The following is a 27,245-nucleotide window of genomic DNA, read 5'->3' as shown; positions in this document are numbered from 1 at the left end:
GGATGAAACAGGTCTGGCAACACGTGCATGTTCCGTTGCTGCTTTCAAAACCTTAACCTCACTATTTAAATGCGCTTAATGTCGTTATGTTACTTGGTAGTTAGAACATGACAATCGTTTGACGCGTTAACGTTATATTCTTCTGGTACAACAGAAATATATTAACCATGTCGCCTAACCGTATTTCACAAAGTCAGCTTTCCGAATACGTGGAGGCTGCTCGCATTAGCCATCCAGTGTATTTGTGTAAATGTTGACACTGGGAGAGACGAACCTTTTTTAAGCTACTTATGTATGCCGAATGAAAAGTGGCTTCTAAAGAAAGCATAAAACCTTTAAAAACATGCTCTATCAACAATTGCAACTTTAAATTAATAATTTTTCAAGGGAAATACTGTGCTGACTGCAAGACTGGTCTTTTCTCAGGGCAGGTCTTACATCAAGCAGTCAAAAACACAACAAGAAACACAGCATACCTGACCATAAATGGGTTAGTTGAACTCTGTACCTAGTTATGTTTGTCATTTCTTCCTTTTTCCTTTTGCTGAAACAGGACACTGGTGGTACCAGCGCAGAGTCTACAGCTCCATCCCAGCAGGTGCAGCCAAGTCAAAGGTACTGCACATCCACAAGCACATTTTAGCTCAGAGAGGCAATTGCATATCTGTAAATGTTTGTGTTTGTTTAACAATATTCATTGTTAGATTGTAGTGTTTTAGATTCATGTTTCTCTCTTTTCTTATTGTCTTATTCTCAGCTGGACACACTGTCCAAAGATGACCTTATCAAGTTTGCCAAGAAGCAGATGGCTGCCATGCAAAAGATGAAGGGCAGGTGTGCAGGTAGCTATAAATGCTATAAAAACCTGTAACAGTATTTGATGCTTTGGTTCTGTGGGCTAGTAGTGTACACGCATGTGACATTATTTCCCTTTGCAGATTTGGAAAAAGAAGTTGAATCCCTCAAACAGCAATCCAAAAACATTAACAGCAGTTCAGATGACTCCACTCTGATACAGGTGTGTTTGTAGGGTGGCATCTCATCATATGTCTGCTATAAATATTCCTCTTTTAACATGCTGTATCATTCAAATCGTGTGTGTGTTTGTGTGTATAATAGGAGCTGACTGAGAGGATGGATGCCTTACTACTGGAGAAGGCAGAAACTCAGCAAAGTCTTACATTGTCTCATAAAGAACTAGAGAGGACTAAGCAACAAGCCAAGGTGAAATACAACACACATACTGTATGATGTGTAAAGGTTTCTCTGAATACACTATAACATTTCTGTGTGTAATTGTAAAGTCCATTAATTTATGCATGTATGTTAATATGAAACCCGATTGTCATAACACACCAAAATAACTGGTATTATGTGCAGGAAGATCTAGCGGTGCTGCAAGGGGAGCTTGACCATGTAATAAAAGATCACCAAAGGAAGATCAAGACCCTAGAGACCAGCATTGAGGAATCCAACAATAAACACCAAGAAGAAGTGTCTTATTTCCAGAAATTACTGAAAGAGCGTGAAGAAAGTGACAGGAAGAGGGAGAGTGAAAGAGAGAGGGAGCACTTGGCTGAAAATGCCAGCGCAAAAGAGAGCGCTGAAGAAGTCAGCCGTCGCTTAGAAGCTCAGCTGGAAACCGTTCGAGCTGAACTGGAAGCGATCCAAGAGCGAAAATCTCAGGAGATCGATGAGGTGCAGGAGAGCTACCAGAGGAAGTTGACTGAGGCCCAGCAGGAGGTGGAGAACCTGAAAGAGGAGCTGGTTCAGAAGAGTCTGCAGCACGAGGAGGAAATGAGGGCTCTGGAAGAGGACTGTGAAATGGAGAGGGAGCGTCTGATGTTGCTCCACGATGAGCTGACCGAGCAGCTCGCTCTGAAAGGTATGACAGCCCTTCACAAGACAGAGGTCGGAACAGGGTCTAGGTCTGTCACAGTGAACATCTACTCTCTGTTTCCTGCATGTGATTTCACAAGTCCAAGCAAAAATGCAGTCTATGCACCAAAGGGTTATTTTTATTACTGATTCATCAACTGAATATTTTTTGTGTGATTGACTGTCCACACATTTTGCTGAAATATATATATATATATTATATCTGGTTATGCTCCCTGCTATGGCATAAACTAATTAATTAATGACAAATGAGACGTTAATATTATAATTTCATTGTCATATACAGTATCTCACAAAAGTGAGTGCACACAGCCATTAATGTCTGCCGCTGGCAACAAAAGTGAGTACACCCCCAACTGTCCAAATTGGGCCCAATTAGCCATTTTCCCTCCCCGGTGTCATGTGACTCGTGTTAGAAGGTCTCACCTGTAAATGGGGAGCAGGTGTGTTAAATTTGGTGTTATCGCTCTCACACTCCCTCATGCGTGTATAATCACTTGAAAATATGAATCGTTGTGTTTTCGTTACCTTAGAATGAGCCCTTTATATCTACAGAGGGATCAGGTCCTCCTCTGTGGATTGGAACCGGCTCTAGAGAGGGCCTTCCACGTTTTGCTTGAGTTTAGGGCCCACCGTATGTTCTCCTACACGCTTGGAACAGGAGGGTGAGGAAGGGTTCTCAGTTGGTTGGAATCTGCAACCTCACCTCTAGATGCTGCTAAATTCTGCACACCTTCCATATCTTTCCAGACAGCTACCTGCAGGATGTGCAAGAGGAGGACGAGGAACCTGCCCGCGGTTCAGGGATCGCCAAAATGCTGGAGCTGTCTGGCTGCAGTGAGGGTGATTCCTATCCCGGTGATGGAGAGGAGACCGAGACAGGAAGACTGAGTGCAGCCTTGGAAGAACTTCAAGCGCAGAACACCATGTTACAGGATGAGCTCACCTTGCTCAGTAATGTGAAGGGTGAGCTTGAGGCGGACCTGGAGAGGATTAAGGAGGAGTTCCAGATGGAGAGAGAAGAGCTGGAGTTCAAAATCAATGAATTGCAGCTGAACCGGGAAGGTTCTTCCAGTGACCAAGTCATAGGCGTGCATCCTGACCAACAAGAGTCCAAGGGGAGCTCCAGCTACAGAGTGAAGCACACAAAGATAAAGAGGACTCTCTCCCATATGAATCAAAAGATTCTACTATCAGTCCTGGGGACCAAAACCTCTTGAATGCAGAGGAGCTTAAGGCCAGTGTGAGGCCTTGACCAGAGAGAGAGACTCTGCCCTGGCTGAGTGTCAACACATGAGAAACATACTGCAAGGTTTTGAGACTGAACTGAGTGAGAAGACAAAAGATTTTGTTCTTCAGTACAAAGCCATGAAGGAGCAAGGGGCCAATACTGTACGGGAGCTCCAAGACAAAATCAAAGAACTTAGCCAGGAGAGGGATGATCTGTCTGAGAGGGTGAAAGCGGTTACAGAGGAGAAAAACACTGTGATGAAGAACGTAGAAGACCTGAATCTGAAACTTGAAGGTTCCACAGGTGAGGGCCAGAAACTCCAGTACTCTGTGGAGGAACAAGCAGCTTTAGCCTGTGAGTTGAAGCAATCTGTGGAGGAACTGACCAGGCAGAACGAGGAGATCCTCTCCCAACTGCAGATGAAGGAAAATGTGACTCAAGACTTAAAAGAGACAGTCAACATGCTAACTGAAGAGCGAGACAAAATACATTCCCAGCTTAAGCACAGAGAAGAGGAAATGCAGATGCTGAATGAGAGAGCGAAAGAAATTGAGAAACTGGTGGAAGAGAAAGAGAAGGAGTTGCAAAGCCTGACAAAAGAGAAGGAGGCTGTAGTGCAACATCTTAAAGATGAGAGGGAAAACACACAGAGCCTGAAAGAGGAGATGGAAAGAAGGCAGGAGTCAGTTTTGGCTTTAGAGCTGGCCATCAAAGACCTCTCCACAGAAAAGGCTGACCTCCATCAGAAATTGGAAGAGGGATCTTCCAAAGCCCAGGAAGCAAGGGAGCTTTTGGGCTCAAAGCTGGCAGCCCTGGAGGCTCAGCTAGAGCTGGAGACATCTCAAAAGAATCACCTCGAGTCAAAGTTGAAATCTTTGGCAGAAGAGGCAGAGCAGGCCCGTGCCACCATCAGAGCACTAGAGGAAAATCAGTCAGAGATACTCAGAAACTCCTACGAAGGAGTAGAGGAGCTCCAAGCACGCGTAGATGAGCTGGAGAAGGAGAGGAGCCTGTTGAGGAGCAGTCTTGAGGAGGCTCAAGGGGTGATAACATCAGAGGAGGTGCAACGGGAGCTCCAGGCTCGTATCACAGACCTGGAACAGGAGAGGAACATGTTGAAAAAGAACCTGGAGGAGGTGGTGAAGGATGCCGAAGGCCTGCAGAAAGACCTGGAGGATATGAAGTCAGCCAATGAGAAGGTTAATGAGGAGAACAAGAAACTGCTGGCTCACATTTCCCTCGTGACTCAAGAGAAGGAGGAGACGGAGAAAGGGGAAATGGAGAATGTGGAGAAAGAGAGAAGAGAGCTCAAAGACCAGCTGACGGAGAAGGATTCCCTCATCTCTCAGTTGAGGACCGAGATGGCTTCTCTCCAGGTGAGTGGAGCTCCTGATGTGTCAGGTTCTTTTTAGAATAATGTTATTCCACAAGAAATGTGAATGAGACAGTTAAGGTTGTCCTGATTATAATAACTGATTATATTCACTACTAAATATTCTTATATAATTATAAGAATGTGATTGACCATATTTTACTTTAACTGCCTAATTACACGTGATCATGCAGCCACAACAATTGATTGAGTGCATTGCTGTTTGTAACGGTGCCTTTTCTGAAACCACCATTTGGAATTGCCAAAATCAGAAATTTTTAAACTTGCACGTAAGTCTTTTAGCAAGTAAAACAGCTTACATTTACAGGTCTTTGTTTGCTTTATTAAATTTTTTGACTGGTCAAAAAAGCAAGCAGTTTTAAAACATCCACATGGGAATCCTGTAGGCAGTCATTTGGCAATATTTTTTTTACACTTTGTAGACTAAACAGCTGTCTCAGTTTATAAACAACATGGTAGATTAACTGATAGATAAATAAAATGTTTGTTGCAACTCTAGAAATATTGCAGTTGTTTCTAGGAGGGTTATCCACTCTACCAGGAATACTATTGATGTTTGGAGAATGTTTCTTTTGTGGAAAATTCTGAAAAATATTAGATGCAGCTTGAAACCAAAAAAAACACTGGTGATTGATTTGTTTTTTCTTCTGTTTTCTGCTCTTTGCTCCTCCTCTCTTTCTCTTCTGTCACTCTCTCAGGAGTCTGCCGCACAGTCTGCGTCCTCTGAGGAAAATGCTGCGAGTGAGATCACAAAGAAAATGGGTATGTATGTGACACTTGTCCATGTTAGTTAATGAAATAAACTAATATTTCAAATTTAATTTACAAAAAATATCATCCTTCAAAAACATTGTTGTTTGCCTTGTCCTTTGGAACCAGTGATAAATTATAGAGTGTAAGTTCAGACCTTGTAACTGCTGCTCCCCTCAGCTCTCCTGGAGAAAGAGCACAAAGAAAAGGATGAGAAGATGAACAAAATCAAGGCAGTCGCCATTAAAGCGAAGAAGGAGCTGGACATTAGTAAGAAAGAGGTAAAGTGAAGCATGACATTTATAAATTGCTAATGTAAACACAAAGGAATTAACATGTTGCAGGGGTTTTTACACAAAGTCAGGAAACAGAAACATAACCTCAGTTGTAATTGAAAGAAATTATAACGTCATAAAGCTTTCAACTCTTTATAAAGTGCATAGTATCAGAACTATCAGAAGTGTTTCATGTTCAGGACACTTGATAAACAGACGGATAGATTTTCTCCTCAGTGTGCAGATTAGTGATTGTTCACAGCTTAGTCCATAATATTTTTTTCTCCAGGTTGCAACCCTCAAAGAGGAAGTAGAATCCCTGAAAGCAGAGAGAGAGAAAGTGAGCAGCTCCATGAAAGATATCATCCATGGTGCTGAAGGCTACAAGGTAGGACACTATGTGGGACAGAAGAACATTTTACTGAAGTAAACTAAAAGTTATTTCCACAAAGACATTTTTTGGAAAAGCTGTTGTTAAGTGTCAGTTTTCAGGTTGATGGCCATGCATTATGACACAGTTGAACACAGGTCTCTCACACCAAAGGCATGTGTCTTATCCACTGCCCCATCACCACCCAAAGATAGGACAATAAGATTTTGTGTTGCTATCACTTTAATTATTAACCACTGACAATGACTTGTTATCACTGCGCTATTGTGTAGTAAGCTGTGAATCAGCTCAGAAAGCTTTGTTATTTAACATAATGTGTAGTAGGAATACATATTTTACTGTAAGTATTTCAGTTGATGTACCAAGTGATGAACTGAAAAACTAATAATATTTAAGGTAGATTCTATAATATAGCACCAATAACTATATAATGTAATCCATATTGCTTATTGTTTGACAGGTAAGAATATAGACAACAGAAGGCAATATTTACACTGTGCCTTTTCCTCCATTGAAAATGGCAGAACAGGTGTCCAGGTATATCAAATGTGTCACGCCATCTGAATTTAAGTTAGACATTTTTATTAAAAAGAGACGCACGGGTTAGCCTGACCCAAAATGAAGTTGACAGTTTGACAAATTGTATACTTTCCTGATATGTTGCTAATTGACTCACTTTGAAACAGACTTTTTGCATGATGTCACTCCCAGAGGTCTTCATAAACAGCCCTCAAGCTGCATTCTGCTTTACGACTGTTTCTCCATTAGAGGAGAAACCGTTCTGTTGTGTCTAATGAGAGTTTTGTCCCGTACGCAAATATAAACGCTGCTGATATCTGAGATGCATAGTGTTTTCCTTCACTGAGCTGTTCAACCCGGCTTCCAGTAATGAATGAATGTCTGTGTGTGTGTGTGTGTGTGTGTGTGTAGAACCTGCAGATAGATTACGACAGGCAGACGGAGCAACTGGATAAGGAGAGAGAGAAGGCGGAGGAGGCCGAGAGACAGATCGCTGAGCTGACCAAACGACTCAGCAGTGCTGTCACACAGGTAACGCAGATACACACTCAATCACGCACACCCACGCTTTACCACTAACAAGCACACAAACTGCTCTCACCCGCCAGTAAATCTTAGCAGTGCCACTTTGTCCGGGAATACATCTCTCCAATACGTCTCGCATAACTCAGTCCCCTTCTGATTTACAGTGAGTCATTTTAGCCAGCGATACTTTACCCTGCTATGCTTGACAGCCCGGAACACACAAATAGCCCATCAGATGTGACTTGGTGAGCTAGGGAGAGATTTTGTTTATATATAAATACACTCCTCTCCCAAAGCTCATAACTGTTCCTTTCCAATGAGAGAACAACAGGCAGGTAAATGGAGCGGAGTATAGCTTCCATCTGCTGTGTGCGAGTGCAGCACCATTTTCTGAGGCACAGGTTTATTCTTGTGTGCGCTTATGGGTCTCGGGGGTGGTGTGGGGGGGAGACTGAAAGCTCGTCTGGGATCTATGACTACGTCTGGACATCTCTGTTTACTAATCATAGTTTCAGTGTTTGGCTGACAGATGATGGGAGGTACCTGCTCCTGCTGCTGCTGCTGCTGGTTCAGTGTTCCTTGCAGAGAAATCCCTCAGAGCCTAACGCTGTCAGTTTTGCATGAATGACTTTGAAATGTGTCACATGTGTCCATGCAGGTGTGGTGCATTTGCCTAAATGTGCATTTCCTGGTGAAAATCTGAAATGAGTAAAACACAGCATTCTCTCTTTGCGTGAGATCCCACTTCTTTTCAGTGGGGTTTTAAAAGATCATAGAATATCATATAATCAGTAGTCCCTAGATACGCTTGACAGTGAAATCACAAAAACTGATGAATTTTGTCAGATAAAAGACAGCTGAATATAAATAGCATTTTATAGCTCATCTTTAACTAAGTTGCCTCACCCTTGTTCATTTCACAAATATCATTAAATCACATTCTCTCTACCAGTAAACTCCTTTTTCCTGAGAAGTCCATCACCTGACAGGGATAGTAACATGAAATTTTTATGCTTTTACAGACGGAGACACTGAGCAGTGAGAAGGAGGACCTGCTGGCTAGTGTGGAGACCATGAGGAACACAGTGAGGCAGCTGGAAGCCCAAAACCAGGAGCTGCAAAGACAGTCCGCCAGTCTGGACAGAGACCTGCTGGCCGAGAGAACTATGAAAGAACAGAAGATCAAGGTAGAAATAAGGAGAGATGGATTCTTTGTATTACTTGTGTGTACTAATAATGCCATCCTCTGCGCCCTATTTATAAAATAACCACACAGAGGGCGAAACGTTAGACAGAGCAATTTTACAAATACTTTAGGCTTCCTCACATCTGAATAAACCAGTCTTAAGACTGAAACTGCTGTAAATTTTTGATATAACAATATAAAACATACAGTATATACATATTGAAAACCTTTCAACGTGTGTGTGTGTGCGTGTGTGCTTGCCTCCCTAGGACTTGTCATCTGCCAAGAAGGAGGTAGAAGAGCTGACAGCCCAGCTCCGCAAGCAGCAGCAGCAGTCTCAGCAGACTGCCCAGGAGCTGGAGCAGCTACGCAAGGTACACACACACAGCTTCTCAGATACTAGTGTGTCTCTGAGGGCCTGTCCAGTCAAGCGACTTGGCTGGTGATGGCGGCCTGCAGCAACAGCAGCACCTCTCATAGAGAAAGAGAGCAATTGTAGCCCACAGCACAAGAGCTGTTGTTTCTTTTCCATTAGTGGAGACCTACATAGTACAGTAGTGTACACGGAAGCTGCCGGGAAGTCTGACTTTGTCACATTGTTAGTACAACCCAGCAAATGCATTACTTTTGAGGTTGATACTGAACAAACAAATATTTCTCTTATTTGCAGGACACTGTAAATGTATTTTTAAGTATTAAAATTAGTTTTTAATTACAAACCACGTATTTTCTTCCCCTAAAAGTTTGAGATACATGACCTGACTGACGGGGAGATGATGTTTTAGCTTTGTTCCTGTAATGATTTAGCATATTGGCTCTGCCACTAGGAGGCACAGCAAAGCTCTCTGCTGGACATGGAGATGGCCGACTACGAACGCCTGGTGAAAGAACTCAACGCCAAACTCTTAGATAAAGATGAGCGTGCTGAGGAGTTAAAGGCCCACATAAACACACTGACCCAGAAGGAAGACACGCTCAATCAAGAAATCGGTATGTTTTAGACATTTACACTTTATCACATAGATTAATACTTCTACAAGTTCTACAGTGTCGCCTGGGATTTGCTCCAACCTAGTTTGTTATTCCTGCGGCGCCTTAGTGATTCACTGTCTACCAAGCAACTACATGGGCCTCTGTTGCACGTCATTCTTCTGTCTCTCTACATGTTTCCTGTTGCTCCACACTGTCAAGCTGTGTAATGAAGGCAAAATACATTTATTCATTTAGCTGACGGTTTTATTCAAAGCGACTTACAATTGCTAATTATGTCAGAGGTCGCACACCTCTGGAGCAACTAGGGGTTAAACCCGGGTCTCTCACACCAAAGGCAGGCATCTTATCCACTGCTCCGTCACCACTCCTAAAATACTGAAGAAAGTGTCCTTAAATAAAAATACTGCAGCATAAATTTCACCTAAACCATTTTATTTGTCTCTGTGTGTGTGTGTGTGTGTGTGTGTGTGTTTCCAGAGGCTTTGAAGTCCCAGCTGGACCAGGGGGAGGAGAAGACCTCCAAGATGAAACAGCTGCTGGTGAAGACCAAAAAAGACTTAGCCGATGCCAAGAAACAGGTGTGTGTGTGCGTGCATCTCACAGGATTTCCTTTTGCTGTGTAACATTGCTGCCTGATGAATGTAAATAGTGTTATGCAACGATATGTGGAAATAACTGTTGGAGATGCCTCGAAGATGTTGGGAATAGTGAATCATTTTGCGTATGTTGCCATGTTTGCATATATGGGTGTATGCATTTCAGTGTTCACTGTGTGTGCATACGTGCAGGAGAGCTCCCTCCTGGTGCTGCAGGCTTCTCTGAAAGGAGAGCTGGAGGCTAACCAACAGCAGCTAGAAAGCTCCAAGGTAACACAGCCAACACTTCTCAGCAAACCGTCTCCCAGTGATCCCTTTTGATAATATATATAGTTATACAAATAAACATTTCAGTCCTGCACAAGTCACATATTAAAGTGTGTGCCGTGTGTTTGTGCGTTGAGATCGAGGTGTGCGAGCTGGCGGCCGAGCGCCATCGTCTGCAGGAGCAACTGAGGTCTGCGTTGGAACAGCAACAAAGAACCAGCAGCTCCCTGCAGCAACACATCAACAGCTTGCAGCAGGAGAGAGACACTACTAAGGTACACACACATTCAATGTTTTATTTCTTCTTTTGATCTTTTGTTCAGGATCTACCAATCTTCCTCTTCACACGTACATGTAGACTACATACAGAATACACACACTGACCTCTGAACTGCTCCACCAGAATGAGTGAAGTGCATTGCATAAGAGCACATCAGCAGGAGACTGAGATGTTGAAATGATAAGAGCACACTTTCAGCGTTGATGAAGTTAAGTGAATGTTGCACCAGCTCGTGCTCAGTACTTACAGATTGATGTTAAATGGGGCTGCAACTCTTGAATATTTTCATTATTAATGTGTCAATTATTTTTGATTAATCATTTAGTCTTCACAATCTAAAATAAATTGTAAAAATGTCTCATAAGCTCCAAATGCCCGAGGCAACAACTTTTATTTAAGTAAAGTTCTCCTAATTAAGAAGCTGAAATTGTTGAAGAAATATTGTTTAGTTTTGATGAAGAAGTTTCGGAGACTAGCACAACATGGTTTATTGCACCTGGCCGAGGAGATACAGTGCCAGCATACAATATGTGAAAACAAACAATCCAAATCTGAAGGATCTTTTGTCCCTTTTATGTTTCTGTCTTCCACCATAGTGCTTGTAGGTTTTCCCTCTTAGATCATCTTTAGCGGGGCGTAACCTAGAACAACAAATCTATCTGATGTTTAGACTCCAACGCTTTGTCATACTGAATCTAGTACTATTCATGAGTTGTACTCTAATCTGTGGAGCCAGTATGTTTTTGTAAACATTCTTGTAAGACTCAAACTTGCCAGATTCCCAGAGAAGATTGATATCTGCTAGCCTGATGCCTGAGCTACTGTCTCTACCTTATCAGTCTAACAGTTGTCTCTCTATAAAGGGCAGTTACAAGTGAGAAATAACTAGAGCTGGAAGTGAACACTTGTGGGGTCAGCTAATGACTCCTGTCTTAACAGGTCTAGCTTGGAGGTTTATAATATTTTCTACATCGCATTAATCAAAATCTGTGTAGGTGTTGTGTCATGTACTGACCCCCATTCTTCTATTCCTCTTACACCCCTTTCTCCTTTCTCTTAAATCAGCACTCGCGTTAACACGTACAGTGGTGTGAAAAAGTGTTTGCCCCCTTCCTGACTTCTTATTTTTTTGTTGCACTTTTGTCACACTGAAATGTTTCAGATCATTAAACTAATTGAAATATTAGACAAAGATAACACAAGGAAACACATAAGTTTTTAAATGAAAGAATCCAAACCTGCATGGCCCTGTGTGAAAAGTGTTTCGGCCCATTGTTAATGGCGATATTTATATAGGTTAATGAATGAAAGAGTGCATCGCTGCTGGATGGTTTAAACCACCTGTTTTTGGCAAAGGGGTAGTGCATGAAAATCACTATGTGGGAAAGATGAGAAATGTAAAAGTATTTAAAAGTGTAAAGATAGCTCATCTGAGTCTTATAATGCGAATATGGGATCTTGTAAGAAATGTGGCACAAGAAAATTTTATATGTACATTTGCACGGACAGACACACATCATTAAAAACCTTTTGGTGTTTGTCCAGAAATAGGTGAGTGGGTGCAGTGAATGTTAGTGCTGAAGTGGGCTGAACATCAACAATTAGATCAAATAGGAGAAAGGGTTATGCAGTGGGGTGGTGACTATATGATGCATTATGTGAAACGTAATTTGTGAATAAATGATAATCACTACATACAGGTCTTTGTCCATTTGGACAAACATCAAATGATGTCTACAATAAAACTAAACCAATAAAAATATAGTTTATGTCCTTGGGTCACCTGTGCGTCACCGTATATATCTGCTTAATCTTTGTTTTGATTCCAGGCTGAGCTTATGGCAACGGCTGGGGAGTTTGAGAGTTACAAGGTGCGAGTACACAATGTGCTCAAACAGCAGAAGAGCAAGACGACTGCCCAGGGTGAAGGAGACTCTGGCAAATTTGAGAGGTAAGGACAATACCAGTATGAATAATACACACAACCAAGGAAGACGCAGGGAGGCAATCGGAAAGGGTGATGGTGAATTGCATCCTGTTTGTAACCTACAGTGGACAGTTTTTTTTTTTTGTTGTTGTTGTGCTTGCTCTGTACTCCAGCACATTGGATATTAAGTAAAATGTTGACTCTATGGTTAACAGGATGAATCTCAGCTTTAATTTGAGGGTGTTCACATCTACAGTATATTGGGTCAACAGTGGCAGAATTATAACCCTGTCACTGTTTGAAATTGAGGAGACAGTGTATTATCTACATCGACATCTATTTATGTCAGCTGTATGTCTGTCTGTGTGTAGCACCTTAACACCAAAGCAAATTCCTTGTATGTGTAAAACACTACTCGGCAATAAACCTCCTTCTGATTATTAAAAGGACTGTTCCTTCACTGGCCACCCAGAATGTGAATATCCTCAAACACCCTTAAAGATGCATTAATACATTTTTGGCCTTGAGAGGGCAGAAAAACATGCAGACAGATGGTGGGCAGAATTGCAGCTATGAACCATATTAAAAGTGAACACTAAATAGCAGCATGTGTCGGTCAACACTGTAAGAGTGATATATGAATATAGTAATATATGGTGTGTCTGGCAGGGAGCAGTTGTCCTCTCGGGTAGAGCAGCTGAGGTCCAGGCTGGCAGAGAGCCAGCAGAGCCTCCAGAGCAGCACAGCAGAGCTGCAGCAGCTCCAGACCGAACACGACACTCTGCTGGAGAGACACAACAAAATCCTCCAGGAAACAGTTTGCAAGGAGGCTGAGCTCCGTGAGAGGTGAGCTGGCTGGACCCTGTCTTGAACAATTGAACTTGACCATTCTACCATGTTGATATATCGAATGTTCGGTCACACTTCATATTTGCCTTTATGATTTATTAGAACAATTTATCTATTATAAACTGATTTGACCTGGAAAATAGTTTTCACTCTTCTTTTCACTTTCCTGTCATATGCCATTCCTACTGATTCTCTACTAAATGAGGAGTCTCTAAATTCTTCCTTTAATTTCCCCTCTCTCTGTCTCCACCTCCAGGCTGATGTCGGTGCAGTCGGAGAACGTGGCTCTGCGGTCAGATCTGTCCCAGGCTCAGGCCGACCTGTCTTCCCAGGTCGAGGCCCAGCGCCAGATCTACAGGGAGCAGATGAGGAAGCTGCAGGACGACCACCGGGCCACTGTGGAGACCCTGCAGGGCCAGCTGACCCGCGTCGAGGAGCAACTCTTCAACCTGCAGAGCCAGAGCAGTAAGCATTACGAAATTACAAACTCGATCCATTAAAATGGTTGAAGAATATTGCTCAAACAGACCGCAGTAAGCTCACGGTGTGCATGAATGGTGTCGTATAGAGAGGTCCATCAAAGCATCAAGTGTTAAGAGAGTGCTTCATCTTGTTTACTCTGGCTTTCTATGAGAGGAATAGCGGGAGAGAACAGAGGAAGAGGGTGTGTTGGTGTGTTTATTGACAGAGCAGCATTGGAAGCTCATTCATCACCTCCCACACAGCTGCCCTCTAGAGTCAAACAGCAAATACACACATTTGACAAGCAAAGGAAAGAGAGTGTGTGTGTGTGTTCGTGTTCTCTGTCTCTTCAGTATGGCCAGGTGTTGGCGAGGCTCCTCAGCTCTGTTCCCACCTCTCAGTGTGGCAAACAGCTCACTGTGGCATCTGGAGAGACTCCTCATTAGCGGCTCCTCATGCACGCCAGGACTGGCCCGATGTACAGGGCCAATAGTAGCCATTACTGAACATCACGTATAAGCCTTCTTACCAATATATTTGGATTTAATGGCAGTTAAAACGCAAAAGGGTTCAACAGTGGTGTGTTTTACTGGCAGGGAGGTCATAAAACTGCTGGCCCCGGGACAATTATACTGGCCTCATATATATCTTTTATGAATGAGCTGTAATGTACAGTCAAACTGATCTATGTTCATTGTCATGTTTTGTTCCATTTACTCCTAAACAAATCAACAGTACATAAATAAATATGAATATTAATTCCAAAAACAGTGTTTTATAAGTTATAAACCAGTGGAGGCAGCTGCTGTTCTATGTTGCTGACTGTTGTGTCTCTGCAAAGAGTCAGTGTTTACCTGTGGTTTATATCATGTCCAGGAAATTCATTCTATGAATTGGTGTCCTTTTTTCACTCGTAGCTTTCTTTTACGACTACAGCTTGATTTATACTGAATCTGGTCTCCTGAGTGTCGAGGCTGTAACTTTTTTGATTCATTAGATCTGTGCACATCCTAAAGCACTTAATAAGGAGGATGTGACAGGAGAAGATTTTTCCACACTTGTCTGAATGGCACAGTGAACTCTAGGTGCCAACCAGGCTTTCCTACTGGCCTCATGCCATCAGGCCTAATTGTTAGTTATTCTAAATTCTGATCAGACTACAACATCTGGTCAAACTCTTGATGCGTTTACACACACAGAAACTGATACATTCATGTAGCAGGACTTCAGCGTCTTGCTCTTCTCCTTCATCCGCTCAGGGAGAGGAGGTAGAGGACCAGCCTGGAGGTGGGAAGGTGAGGGGATTGGGGTATTGTCTGGTCTTTTGGTTCAGTTCCAGGTCCATTGATCACAATCTTCTTTTATGTCCACCTACTCTCTAAAGTGCCTCACCCTTCTCTCTCGCCAACCACTCTTCACATTTGCGGTCATTGTTTATGCCAGCTGAACTGGTTAATACCAGAGTGTGTCTGGTGCCCCATTCTTCATGTCACATTGAAGAAGGACACAGACTCACAACTTTGTGTTCAATTAAGTAGGGAATCTGTTTTATGTGGTAAAGTATTGATCATACTGCTTCAGCACAGGCAGTCCAGAGGTGCTCTTTGACAAAGTAGACATCCAAAAAATGTATATGCAACTTTCAAACTGGGTAACATCAGGCAGCAAATAAATAACAAATAATTTTGTGTTGAACTTAACAAATACAATAAACAGTTTATATAATTAATGGCAGTACATTAAGGGTGGGTTTCCACACCAGTGGTGAATAGGACTGGTCATAGCTGAAACTTGATCTATTTTATGATTTAAATTAAAAATAATTATCAGTGTAACAACATTCTGTATAAGACATGATTACTAATGTGCAGTATGAGAATATGGTGTTTTTTTGAAAATTAAACCATGTAAACCTGTTCTGGTACAACCCCTAATTAAGATTTTGAACCTGAAAATTAGCATAAATGAGCACCTCTTTAAATAATGGTTTATGGTATCTGATACTTTTAGTAGGTTTCAAGCTTGACTAATTATAAGATAACTTATTATTTTATCCAGTTTTAAAGCTAATCCTAGTTTAAGCAACTCACCCTTAACTGAACATACTTTTATTTTGAAATGTAGTTTTTTTTTGTTGTTGTTGTTGCTTGTCTGCTTTTTAATGTGTTTGTATTCATCTATCACTCTTTCAGGTTCTGTGTCGATCCAGTCCGGCCGTAAGCCGCTGTCCTCAGACCCCCAGCGTAGAAGTGCAGATCAGAACCAGGCGGGACTGGGACTAATGGCCCTCAACGACCTCCAGTCTATGGCCAGGGAGGAGGGCGAGGGCATGGAGACCACTGAGACGGAGAGCTCCTCTCCTGCTCTTACGCCGTTGCTCTCTCTGGAGCAGCTTCTCACGTCCCCAGACCCAAAACAAGGTGTGTTTGAATGAAGAGGTGCACCTTGTGGCAGTTACTCAGTTTATAAAAGCATTGTCTACATACAATTGTCTCACAAGTTAAAAAAATTCAATATCTGACCCAAAATGGTGATCAAAAACAAGAACAGCAAGGAAACCATATATGGTTTTTAAAACAACCTACTGCATTTCTGAAAGTGACTCAAATGTGATCATCTATGCTATGTATGATTACTTGAGGCCCAAACTGAGCAAAACCAGCTTCTCTTCCCATACCAAGATTTTTAAACCTGTGTCTTTGGTTTTTGGTTTAGAGCCATTTGTGTGGACGGTGGAGCCTACCAAAGAAGAGCTAAGTCAAAAGCTGAGCACAGCCACCCGCAGTATGGAGCATATGAACAGCCTCCTACATGAAACTGAGGCCACCAATGCGGTTCTCATGGAGCAGATCACTGTATGTATATATGCACTACACACATAGCACAAAGACATTAATTCATTTAATTTTCTTGTCAGTTTAATTACAATTTAATAAATCGTTTAAAATATGAAATATTTTTCAATATATTTCATGAATCTATTTTAAAACCCCTCTTTAAATGTATCTCACTGTGATGGTATCAACAACATGGCTATGTCATGTCAGATAGTATGCGTAAATTAACCTAATTTCCTTATTTGATCTGAAAGATTGTATTTAATTGAAGAGAGACAATCAAACAGAAACTGACATATTTATTTGGCAGCCATGTAAAATTGCATGTGGATCAGTGTTGGTGTCCAACAGTTTTGGCAACGGTGTAATAACTTAAACTGGCCGGTAAGCCCCAACAGTGATATCAAACAGCCGAGAGTTGTTCAGGGTCCCCTCTTTGTCCAGGAGAAAGTAGAACTTGTGTCCTTTGACCCTGAGGGGGATGAATGAGGGGGACTCCTGCCTGTGAGCATGACAGGCCACCTGGGACAGCGGGACTGTTATTCTCCGTCCTCGGCCTGGTCCCAAAGGTGACTGTGTGGAAACTGTCACCATCCTCCCACCTTGGTGTAAAACCACCTGGCTGACAGAGCGCCGGCAGAACAGAACCCCGAGGCCGACCATCCCTGCTCCTATCGCCAGGCATCCCAGCGTGAAGCCGTACCTCCAGGTGTTTGACCCCAGGTTCATCTCAAAACTCCACATCCCAGCCAGCCCGGTGGTGGTGGTGGTGGTGGTCGCCTTGGCTTTTCCTTTCTCTGCGGCGCCCTTTGTGTCTCTGAGACCGGTGTAAGCGAAGTGGGCCAGGTATGTCCAGAAGAGAAACTGGCCGCCGCAGAAGAGCGAGAGGAGCCGGAAGAAGCGGGTCCTGTCGTGCTCGAACAGGGTGACGTCTCTGGAGGGCTGGCGGAGGTGCAGAGGCTCCGGCGGCCAGGCAGCTGTCTGTGAGCGGCACCGGGGCGGCTTGTGTGCACAAATATCCTACTGCACAGACCTGCTACAGCTGTAAACCGGTTAACCATGTCTGACGTGCTCGGGGAACTCTGCGTGGACATCGACGCATTTTGAAAGACTCTGACTTTAAGCTGAATGTTAACGAGTCGAAACTGTCCGGAGTAACAGTCCAGTGCCCCGCAGAGCAAACGCTCAAAGCCCATTTTCACGGCGATAAATGGCTTTACGTTTGCTACAACTATTAAACCAGAGACACGCGACAGTATACGTTCAGAAAACGTTAAATAACGCTTGTTTTAACTTTTCTCTCCCAACATACTGGAGCGCTGCGCCGCCATATTTGTTGTGTGACGTAGGGCGTAAAGTTACGGAAAGCAGCGCTGACCAAAATGGGTTGCCGCTGGTGTAAAGATCGCGTTTTGCTCTTAAAACCAACAAAACTTATTAATCTAATAATAGGTTAACACGGTGTAAGAAGAGGTTTATGATGTATTCTTTGTCATTATTTGCCTCCATGTTGTCAGACAGCCTATTTAGTCAGAGATTGATGTGTTGGTTGGTATGCATTGTTTTGGGATGCTATTAATTTTATATGCAGAGACTTTGCAAAAGCACCGGGTTTTGTTATTTAAGGTGCCTGATATGTTCTACCCCATAGTTGTTAAAGAGTGAAGTGCGGCGTCTAGAGCGAAACCAGGAGAGGGAGAAGAGCGTGGCCAATCTGGAGTATCTGAAGAACGTCCTGCTGCAGTTCATCTTCCTGCAGTCTGGCAGCGAGAGGCAGGCGCTTCTGCCCGTCATTCACACAATGCTGCAGCTCAGTCCGGAGGAGAAAAGCAAACTGGCTGCCATTGCGCATGGTATGTACTAGTTGAACAGGTTTTATAAAATTGAAACATACTGCTTTGCGTCTCACTACAGATTTTGTCCAGTGCACCTAAAATACAATATGTCATATACAATAGGTGTGTATGTATTTGTGAGTAAATGTGATTTGCTTCATTGACAAATCTGTAGCTGTAATTAACTGTATCACACAAACAACACAGCAATGCACACAGACAGTATCTGAGAGCACACACATGTTCCAATAAATGGTTAATCATGGTTATGTTCCCACACACACCTTTCTCTCCCTGTTATTGAAGTGCTATAGGATTTACTGTCAGTAATATCCATCATTTATAACCAAGTGTGCTTTGATCTCCTTTGTGCAGGTGAGGAAGAGGGGTCCGGGGCTCGGGGCTCAGGTTGGACCTCGTATCTCCACAGCTGGTCTGGGATCAGATAGACTTGATGATCAACCAACCCAACAAAAACAATAGAAGCACAGCGCTAAGACGTTACTGGGCCTTATTTTCTGTGAAAACCTGTACTAAGCAGTGATGCAGTACATTCGAAATGCTGGCAAACGTGTGATGTTAACTGGGGCATTTACATCATTTTGGGAACTCAAATGAAGGGCCCGAGGAATGTATCAGAAAAGAATGGCAGCGTGTGGTAGAGATGAAACCAAAACATTCGACACGAATATTGATTTGAGTTTGCAGTGCAATAGTTACATTAGTCTCTTACCAATGAATGTTAACTGTGAAAAATGTCCGTCTTCCTTACTATTGACATTGTATTTACATTTACTGGACATGAGGGTTACACCTACTTGAAGTGGAGCTCATATGGCATTAAAAGGCATCATTAGCACTATGAAAAAAAATGTCCGTGGATATAATACATTATGTTTATGTTATGTTATAATCACATTGTATAATGCACATAAGGTGCACAAATTGTGGCAGGAGGAATTAATCAAGGGGTGCAGTTAATGACATGAGATTACTTGATTATAGTTTTCAGTAGTAGTAGTACTTTGTAGTGCAGTACACTTAAAGGACTATACTCGAGTTTGAGCTTTTTTTAGTACAAATCACACCTGCTTTATGTGTCTTGTGAACATTTTTCAAGGGCATACTGAAGTGTTTTTACTACCTTAGTGGCAGCCATTTTTCCCCCATTCCTTGCAGTATGAAAATTAAGTTGTTACTAGTTGTTGCCTGGAAGGTAGAAAAAAGGCATTAAGAAAATGCAGCATGCTTTAGAAAACAATCAGCAGCAATGTTAAATACATGCTAAACCTCCTGAGTGGTCCGTTTAAGTCTTTCAAGTACAAAGGAGTGCGTTTCTACTTTCTCAGGTTTACCTGACCAAGGTGACTGACAGAACATTATCATAATATCATTTATATATTTATACTACTTCTGCAGTTGTTCACTAATGCCTCAGGAGCAGTTTAAGTTTCAATCCATGGGTTTTGATTAATTATATCCTGTACTGACAGTTGGTTTCTGATTTTGTTCTGGTTACTGTGTAATTGGTTGTTACTGTTTGTTGTGGTTGTTATTATTTAATGCCAAACTGTTATTGTAGTTCTGTATTTTGTCTTGTACTTTTTGGTTTTGTCAGTTGTGCTGTTGTTTGAAGATTTGTTGCAACTCCATCTGCAAGGCTGTCTTGTTGAAGGACGGCCACCATGAAAGCAAGAACATCCACCCTGCTAAAGTGTCCTTGAGCAAGACTCCCAATCAGACCCATGGGTGCTGCATTTAATGTGTCTTACTATGACCTCTGACCTCCCTGTGGAGGTGGGGAAAAGAAATTTCTGCACAGAAGTCCCCCCTCCCTGTTAAACACACATCCACCTGCTCTTACGTTGATTTAATATATTTTTGCTTGTGTCCTACCAATGATGAAGTTAACTGTTAAATTTCTCATTCCAGTGGCAGCTTTTTGTGATTCCTTAAGCAAGTGAATGTATTTTTATCAAAGGGGTTTATATTTATGATGGTTAATGTGACTAGACGCTAGTGTAGAATCTTATCTGTATAAGAATGAAAGAGCGTTTAATGTGTGTTAACTAAATCACTGCAGAGCAATTTATTTCAAAGGCAGTTCTTGTTTTTTCCTGGTTATTTCCAACTGTAAACTAAAATAAAGTCAGCGTGGATAAGAATGTTTGCGGCTACTTTGCATTAAACCTTCTTATTTATTCATATTTTGATACGAAGGTCATACAGCTGAGGTCCATTCATGTTCTCTAGGTTCAACTGCTGCCATGTACCCTCAAAGGGTCATAGTATTTTAATTAGCAGCTTGACCAGCCTATAGAGCCCAATTGTGAATCCGGAAGTGTTTATTAGCCCAAATCTTTGTGTAAGTAACATATAGTATGGGTCCCCAGCTTTTAGGAACTGGCAGATATTTTAGGCACTGGTGTTTTTGTGAGGGGGGTTCAAACACTCGGATGAAAATCAGATCTCTGAAGTCCTTGAGCTACTTTACAAGACTGAACCTGACTTCTGTTTCTGTGTATACCTCTGAGATGAAGAATTCTAAGGCCCTTGCGATCCGTGTACACTCACACGGTTCAGATCCCTTTTTTCTTTTTGTTTTCAGAATCAAAAAACAAGAAAAAACAAAAAAGATGGGGTTTTTTTATATTTAGACTGAAGCCTGCTAGAGACTGGCTGTATAAGAATTTCACAGCGAATAAACTAATTTATCCTGGAAACAACACTGATGAGCATTGACTAGGCTAAATGAAGACATCTGAATATGTGCAATAGTTGTAGCATTGCACACTCAGACACGTTATTTGCTTCTCCGAACTTTCACTGGGCGCTCAAACCTAAATGGATCTTTTAAAGGGGACAGAGTAAGAGGCACAGAGATTCAGATAACATGGTGTTAGGTTCAGTTGTAAAGTTAAAGATATAGTGTGATCCACGCCCACAAAGCCAACTTTGTATCACTTGTGGTTAAAATGAGTATGTTTGTATTGTTAACATGGGGAGCATGTGCTACCTGATAGCATGGACAAGGACACTGATCTTTACAATGATAAAATGAAGATGTACTATTAAAACTATTGTGTTATACTGATATCTTATACTTATATTTGATTTGTTGATACTGCCAGGGAAGTGTATATTGTACAGTGGAGTGTTACATTAATATAAGAAATATGAAATCCTTTATTGATTGAGTTTTGCTTGTTTCAATGTTTGTCAGTTTTAATGTGATACTGCCACAAATTATGACTTAAATTTTGAAAGTTTGAAAAAGTGATAGATAATGAACATTTGATTTCACAAATGTGATAAAACGTACTGAGCACAAATTTGCCATGATATGGTACAAAATACTTGCCACTGGGGCAGTACCTTATTTATACCTTTATTTGTACCATTTCCACGGGTAGCCCACATTTTTCATGGAGACATCGAGTTTCTCAATTTCGGGAAAGCTGATTGTTGTGTGACCTGGTGTATCCATATTTTCCCTGTAGTTGTTAATTTCTTTCCGTGCTATGAAAGTCTTCATCCCTCCATAAGGAGGGAATGGGGTGTAGGGGCTTTCCTTTTAAGGAAATATATGTGATTCTAGTATCATGACGCAGCCAGGGGAGGAAACAACAAATAATAGCTGGACTTCTGTATCTGCCACCGGAAGGAATGGTAAACATGTTACTGTAAGCTCTAAGCTCCCTGGGGAGCAGCACCTTCATTAACACCTCGCTGTTATCTGATACATTTCTTAATGATTCTTTGCTTTTCATTCTATCATCTTCTTTAGCAGAGCAGCAGTAGTAAGAAGGCGAATTCTTTCCATCATAACATGTCTGTGATAACATGTTGATGGTTTCAAAAATTCTCTCACTATTACAATTTAAGTTGCTGGTGTGTGGGGCAGCTTTCTCCACGGCATCCACTCGCCATGTTGAACTTCTGTTTAGTTTCCGGTGGCCAGAAAATGAGACTTTCCATATATCCTAAACTGATGCTTCATGTGTAGGCTAAGTGATATTATAAGGCCACAGAGGATGCAGGAGCAGCAGCCTGCATAAATCCAGTAATACGCGTTTAATCTGTTGATACAAACAACATCTTGCACGGAGGTGGCAGGGCGGGTCTTGCCGTTTTCTTGCTGCAAACCCGATATAGTCATTCTCCAGCGGTGGAAGCTCACAGACTGAATGAGAAGCTGCCACAGAGACACAGAAATACAGGACATTGACCCGGTGGTTTTCAAAATAAAAGCACAGATTTCGCTTAATTAATTTTAAGAGTTTGTTTTATGGACTGACTACTTGCCCAGAGTGTTTGTGTACCTGTAACATGTTGACAATATGGTCCTCTCAATCACCTCCTCCTAGAATCCCCAAAAAGGCACACCTTCGACATGGAAACAAGGCCAAGCAACTCAACTATGCAGGGAAACATAGGAACTGGGGTGCAGAAATATGGCAGCTGGTGCTCTGGACTGATGAGTCAACATTTTAAATATTTGGCAGAAGGAACTTGTACCGCGGAGGGCTGGAGAACGGTACAAGAAAGATGTCTGCATGTGAAAGTTCTTTGCAAGTTTGGGCTTGCATTTCTGCAAACGAAGTTGGGGATATGGTCCGAATTATTAGTCTCCTCAATGCTGAGAAGTGCAGATTCTTTGTAATCATGCAATACCATCAGAGAGGCATCCGTTTGGCCTCAGATTTATTCTGCAGCATGAAAACGGCCCCAAACATACACTGAAAGCCAGTAAGAACTATCTTCAGCGTGAAGAAGAACAAGGAGACCTAAACGTTATGGTATGCTCCAACAGGGCCCTGATCTCAACATCAGTCTGTCTGGGATTAAATGAGATAAGAAAAGCAATGAAGCTGCCTAAAGTAGTTGGACAAGAAGTTTGGGCCAACCTACCTTCTGAGTTTCTTCAAAATCGTTTTGCAAGTGTACCTAGAAGAAGTGATGCTGTTTTGAAGGGAAAGGGTAGTCACACCAAATATTGATTTGATTTAGATTTGATTTAGATTTTTCTTTTGTTCACTCACTTTGCATTTTGTCAATTGATAAATATAATCTGTTACATGTCTCATGTATTCTAAATTTACAGAATGTTTTTACACTTTCCCAAAACCTTTTGCGCAGTAATGTACATGTATTTCATGTTAGATTAATGTGCTTTTGTGCATATCTGATTACAAGACAGCTTGTTGAACAGATCTGAGACCAAAACATAATAATTTATGGCATTATCTAAAGAATAAACTGAAGATATTGTGCCAATAACAGGCACATGCACATAGGCTATATTTTCAAATTCTTTAACATGTTATTTCTTATAATGACATTCCTTTATACTTTATATATTATTTTGGGTCAATTATGTTATAAAAAATCTTAATGACAGAATAGACTTTTACATTATTATTTTATTTAGTATGTATTTTGACAGTTGGATTCATCAGACATTTTATTGTTTTACTTTGAAGTTAGAAGCGGAAGTGCAGTAATCGGTTGAGTCCGTCTTGACGGTTGGTGGAAGGCGAGGCCCGTCTTCGCCATTCTGCTCCTCTGTGTGAAAACTAACGATACATCCCAGACTGTACAACATCTGGACATCTGCAACTGAAGTCATAAATACACAAGCCTGGTCTGCGAGGGAGCGGAGCGATGCTCGGCATTACTGAAATGACAAACGGGTGAGTGAGAACTTTAAAAGTGTTTCCCGAAAAGAGACAGTTGCCTGATAAGTTGTGAAGATGACAGTTTATCGCTGAAAGAAAAAGAAACACAGCCCCGGTTTGTTCCACTCTCTCATGGGCCTGGAAAACTGTAATGATAAACCCATATAAAAATCTCCTACGTTAATATTGCGTTTCACTTACAAAACCCTGGGTTATGTGCATCGCAGAAACTTGCTTTTATCCCGGAAAGTTAAGTCCGTTAGTAACACAGCTGTGTGTAGCTAACGTCGTTAATGAACTTTAATGTTGTAACGTTAGCTTCAATCTCAATTTGGTTTTAAAGTTGCTCGCTGGCGCCCTCCACTGTGTTATTGATGTATGCTTTTAGTTGGCGGGTTACTGTGTGTGTGCACAGGTCACATTTTTCTTGAAATAGTAAACTGTTTATCAGATGTATGCAGAAGTAAAACCTACACGTACAGACCTGTTAAACTGTCGTTCAGTTAAAATGACAAAATTCTGAATGGAGTTTGGTTTGAGAAGAACCTGTCCGTTGAAGTTTATCTTAAAATAATGTGTTTTCTAGATTAACGTTACATGTAGATGTCTTACAGCAGGGTCAACAGGTCTGAAAATAATGTATATTTAAATATTATTGTTGCTAACAATGCAAAAAAACTTAATATGCAGCATTACCTTAGCATAAATGTCAGATACATTAGCAATAATTAAAATACAACTTCAGGAAAATCAGTAGGCCTACAGTTTTGTTTAGTTGAAGTTGGATTTAATATTTCTAACCCATGTAGACCAAAACTGTCTGCAAGGAGGAAATCCAAGAAGCAACAGAGATTCTGTTGCATAATTCCTTTATGAAAAGGTATCCTCCCTGTTGCCAGTAGGTTTTAATAAAATATGTCAATACATGTGTGGAATCTGAAACTAAACCTCTTTTTGTTTCTTCAAGCTACTCCTTTTCTTCTTTCTTTCATACTTGCTGTGTGTGTGTTGCTTTAGAGCTAATTAGACTCCCTCTTGGGAGGATACAATTTTATTGCATTATTAAGGCATTTGAATGCTTTCTGCTTTGATAATCACACTGCATTTATTTTCACTTGATTCATTCAATTGTTAAAGCTTGTAAGGTGGTGTTGGTGAATACATCCACACGTATTCCAGCGTTATCTCTCACTTAGAGTGGATGATAATGATTTCAGAAACTTCTACCAGTTTTAGCATTTTTAACCAGTGTGCTAATTCATAGCAATATTTATAGTATTTCCCCCAAATATTTGCTTTATTTGAAAATCCATGTTTTTCACAACCTCTACCAAAAAAGTCTCTACTTTATCTGGCTTTCTGGAATCATTTCCATAGTCACACATCTCACATAAAACAAATCTCAGTTGTCAGTGTTTCCCACAGATTGACAGCGTAGCTGTGGTATTCTTTGTGGGGTTCATCAATAGTGATAAATGATCAGTATATATTTTATGAACGTGAAGAATCGTTAATATGTTATTACACTTAGTAAAAGTACCATTTCTTGAGATTCAGCAAAAACATGTGGCGTTAACCGCGTTCAAACAGCAAAGTGTCCTAAAAGGACCTTTAGAAGTGAATCGCATAATTCGGCAAAAACGATATTGTAGGCTACCTACCAAAATTTGCATCCACCTCTTTTCTCAGTAACAGAGCCTTACCTCCTGCGAGGTGTCACGTCACTAGACCCCGTGGGAGCAAGGCCTGATCATTGTTATAAACTCACTAAGCTCACGCAGATTGTGTCTGACTTGACGGCGCTGTTTTTATTCCCCTATCTATCAAGTTGGCGAAAGTCAGCCAGTTATCTCGAGCGCACCTGTAGACTACCTGCGGTACTACAGCATGGTAACTTCGAACAGGTGTTTTCCAAAGTTAACATAGCTCTCCTTATTAGCTAGACTCCTTACATGCTTGCTAATAACTGTTTTGAAGATGGATCTCCGACATTGACAGCGTTGTGTTGGACAGATTTGTGCGGCTGTGCTGCAATCAAGAACGATTTTAAAATGGGTCGCCAAATTTACTCTGGCGGCTGTTAATCTACCTGGGCGACCCGCCCAAGTAAAGCCTATGTATGGGAAACACTGCCGGTTCTGAATGAATTAGACTTTATGAACTGAATGATTGAATTGTGAAGAATCTAACTGATCTAACGATGCGTAGCATGTTCATATTGACAAAACTTTAAACATTTATATTTGTGTGTGGGATCTAAGGAGTTTAGAACTAGCTCGAGAGGGTGACCCGGTTGGCTTTTAGGGGCTTTATACATTCAATAAACTTCTATGAAAACCAGAATAGGCGTCTAATTGAGACCAGTGTTTATTTGTCAAAACAAGGAGCCACACCAGGCCAGTAAAAGGGACAGGCATTTAATTGGGACTATAATTGAAGGTTTACGGTAGTTCAAAAGTTCAGCGAAATCCTCCTGTATATTGTATCGTATATATATTGTGGTTTGTCCACACTAATGGCACAGTGTTAATAATCAAAAGCCAATGTAGCTTTAAGCAATTAGATATATTTATGTCAACACACACATTTGACAGAAGTGATTAAATAAGAAAAGAGGATGGTCCTCCAGGCGATCAACCTCCTCCCTGCACAGGAATTTCCACACAAACTCACTGGACAGTACGCACTGTTTTCTAAACCACTTCCTGCCCATCCGTTGCTTGGTGACTGCTATTCAGAGCAGTGTCTTTTCTACCAGTGTGAGGGCTACTCTGTGCGCTGCTGAGTTAATTATGGCCTGGGATGAATCTGGCTTTTATAAAGCGCACTCAGGACTCTAAACGCTGAAGAGGGTGAGTCTTTTAAAGGCCTGCGGATTGCTGCATTCCCAAAGCATTACATTTTGATCTGCTTCCACTCTGTGTTGATACAACTAGAGCTTAGAGTCCCAGTCTCCAGTGTGGACTTGTCCTTGTTTGGAAGAACGGTGAACTTGTGAGACGTAGGATTTGGACTGTGTGAAATGTTTATTGCAAGTAACACACACTGTAGCATATTGATACATTAAATTATTGACCTGAGGTACAGTAAGTTTCTAGAGTCATTTCATTTGGTTGGAGGACTTGTCTGTCCCATGATTTAGAAGCACAATAAAGGCCCACCACTGTCTTCACATTAAAATGCATTTATTATGAGGCAGACTCAATTGTAGATTCATGCATCAACGTTTGCTTACTGCAACAAATGAACAGAACAGAAGAGGCACCTGCTTTGACAAAGCTTTTACTGCTTTCGTTAATGATAAATATTATGCACAAGGAAGAACTGTCTTATGCATTACTGTGTTACACAT

The 27,245-nt window shown here is 41.5% G+C and overlaps 3 protein-coding genes across 4 annotated transcripts in view; 2 read left to right on the top strand and 1 right to left on the bottom strand.

Annotated features, from left to right (window-relative positions):
- The first annotated feature begins 167 nt into the window (after positions 1 to 167).
- On the top strand, positions 168 to 20,384 carry LOC119903673 (GRIP and coiled-coil domain-containing protein 2). The gene is given in 25 exon segments (XM_038719897.1): positions 168 to 192; positions 554 to 615; positions 758 to 842; positions 939 to 1,018; positions 1,120 to 1,224; positions 1,381 to 1,885; positions 2,650 to 3,125; positions 3,127 to 4,506; positions 5,222 to 5,285; positions 5,454 to 5,554; positions 5,838 to 5,936; positions 6,870 to 6,989; positions 8,006 to 8,170; positions 8,439 to 8,543; positions 8,997 to 9,159; positions 9,640 to 9,740; positions 9,951 to 10,028; positions 10,163 to 10,300; positions 12,135 to 12,256; positions 12,902 to 13,078; positions 13,338 to 13,546; positions 15,736 to 15,963; positions 16,259 to 16,398; positions 18,032 to 18,233; positions 18,591 to 20,384. Coding segments are annotated over 25 exon segments (5,004 nt in total). The 3' UTR covers positions 18,665 to 20,384.
- On the bottom strand, positions 16,662 to 17,967 carry tmem223 (transmembrane protein 223). Its single transcript, XM_038720242.1, is given in 2 exon segments — positions 16,662 to 17,327; positions 17,330 to 17,967. Coding segments are annotated over 2 exon segments (822 nt in total). The 5' UTR covers positions 17,577 to 17,967; the 3' UTR covers positions 16,662 to 16,752.
- Positions 20,385 to 23,736: 3,352 nt separating the features above from the next.
- lims2 (LIM and senescent cell antigen-like domains 2) overlaps positions 23,737 to 27,245 on the top strand; it is a 31,566-nt gene continuing 28,057 nt past the window's right edge. The window contains exon 1 of one of the 2 annotated variants that reach the window (XM_038720238.1): positions 23,737 to 23,908. In XM_038720238.1, the coding sequence (XP_038576166.1) occupies positions 23,880 to 23,908 (29 nt within the window). In that variant the 5' untranslated portion in view covers positions 23,737 to 23,879. Of the gene's footprint in view, positions 23,909 to 26,596; positions 26,746 to 27,245 lie in introns of those variants that run through there. The other variant, XM_038720239.1, reaches the window with a different exon arrangement.

Source organism: Micropterus salmoides, unplaced genomic scaffold (assembly GCF_014851395.1).
Source record: "Micropterus salmoides isolate LMB-PRFRI ecotype aquatic unplaced genomic scaffold, ASM1485139v1 Ms_hic_scaffold_15, whole genome shotgun sequence".
NCBI lineage: Eukaryota > Metazoa > Chordata > Actinopteri > Centrarchiformes > Centrarchidae > Micropterus > Micropterus salmoides.
Note: the sequence above shows the minus strand (reverse complement) of the source record. Positions and strands in the feature narration are given on the sequence as shown.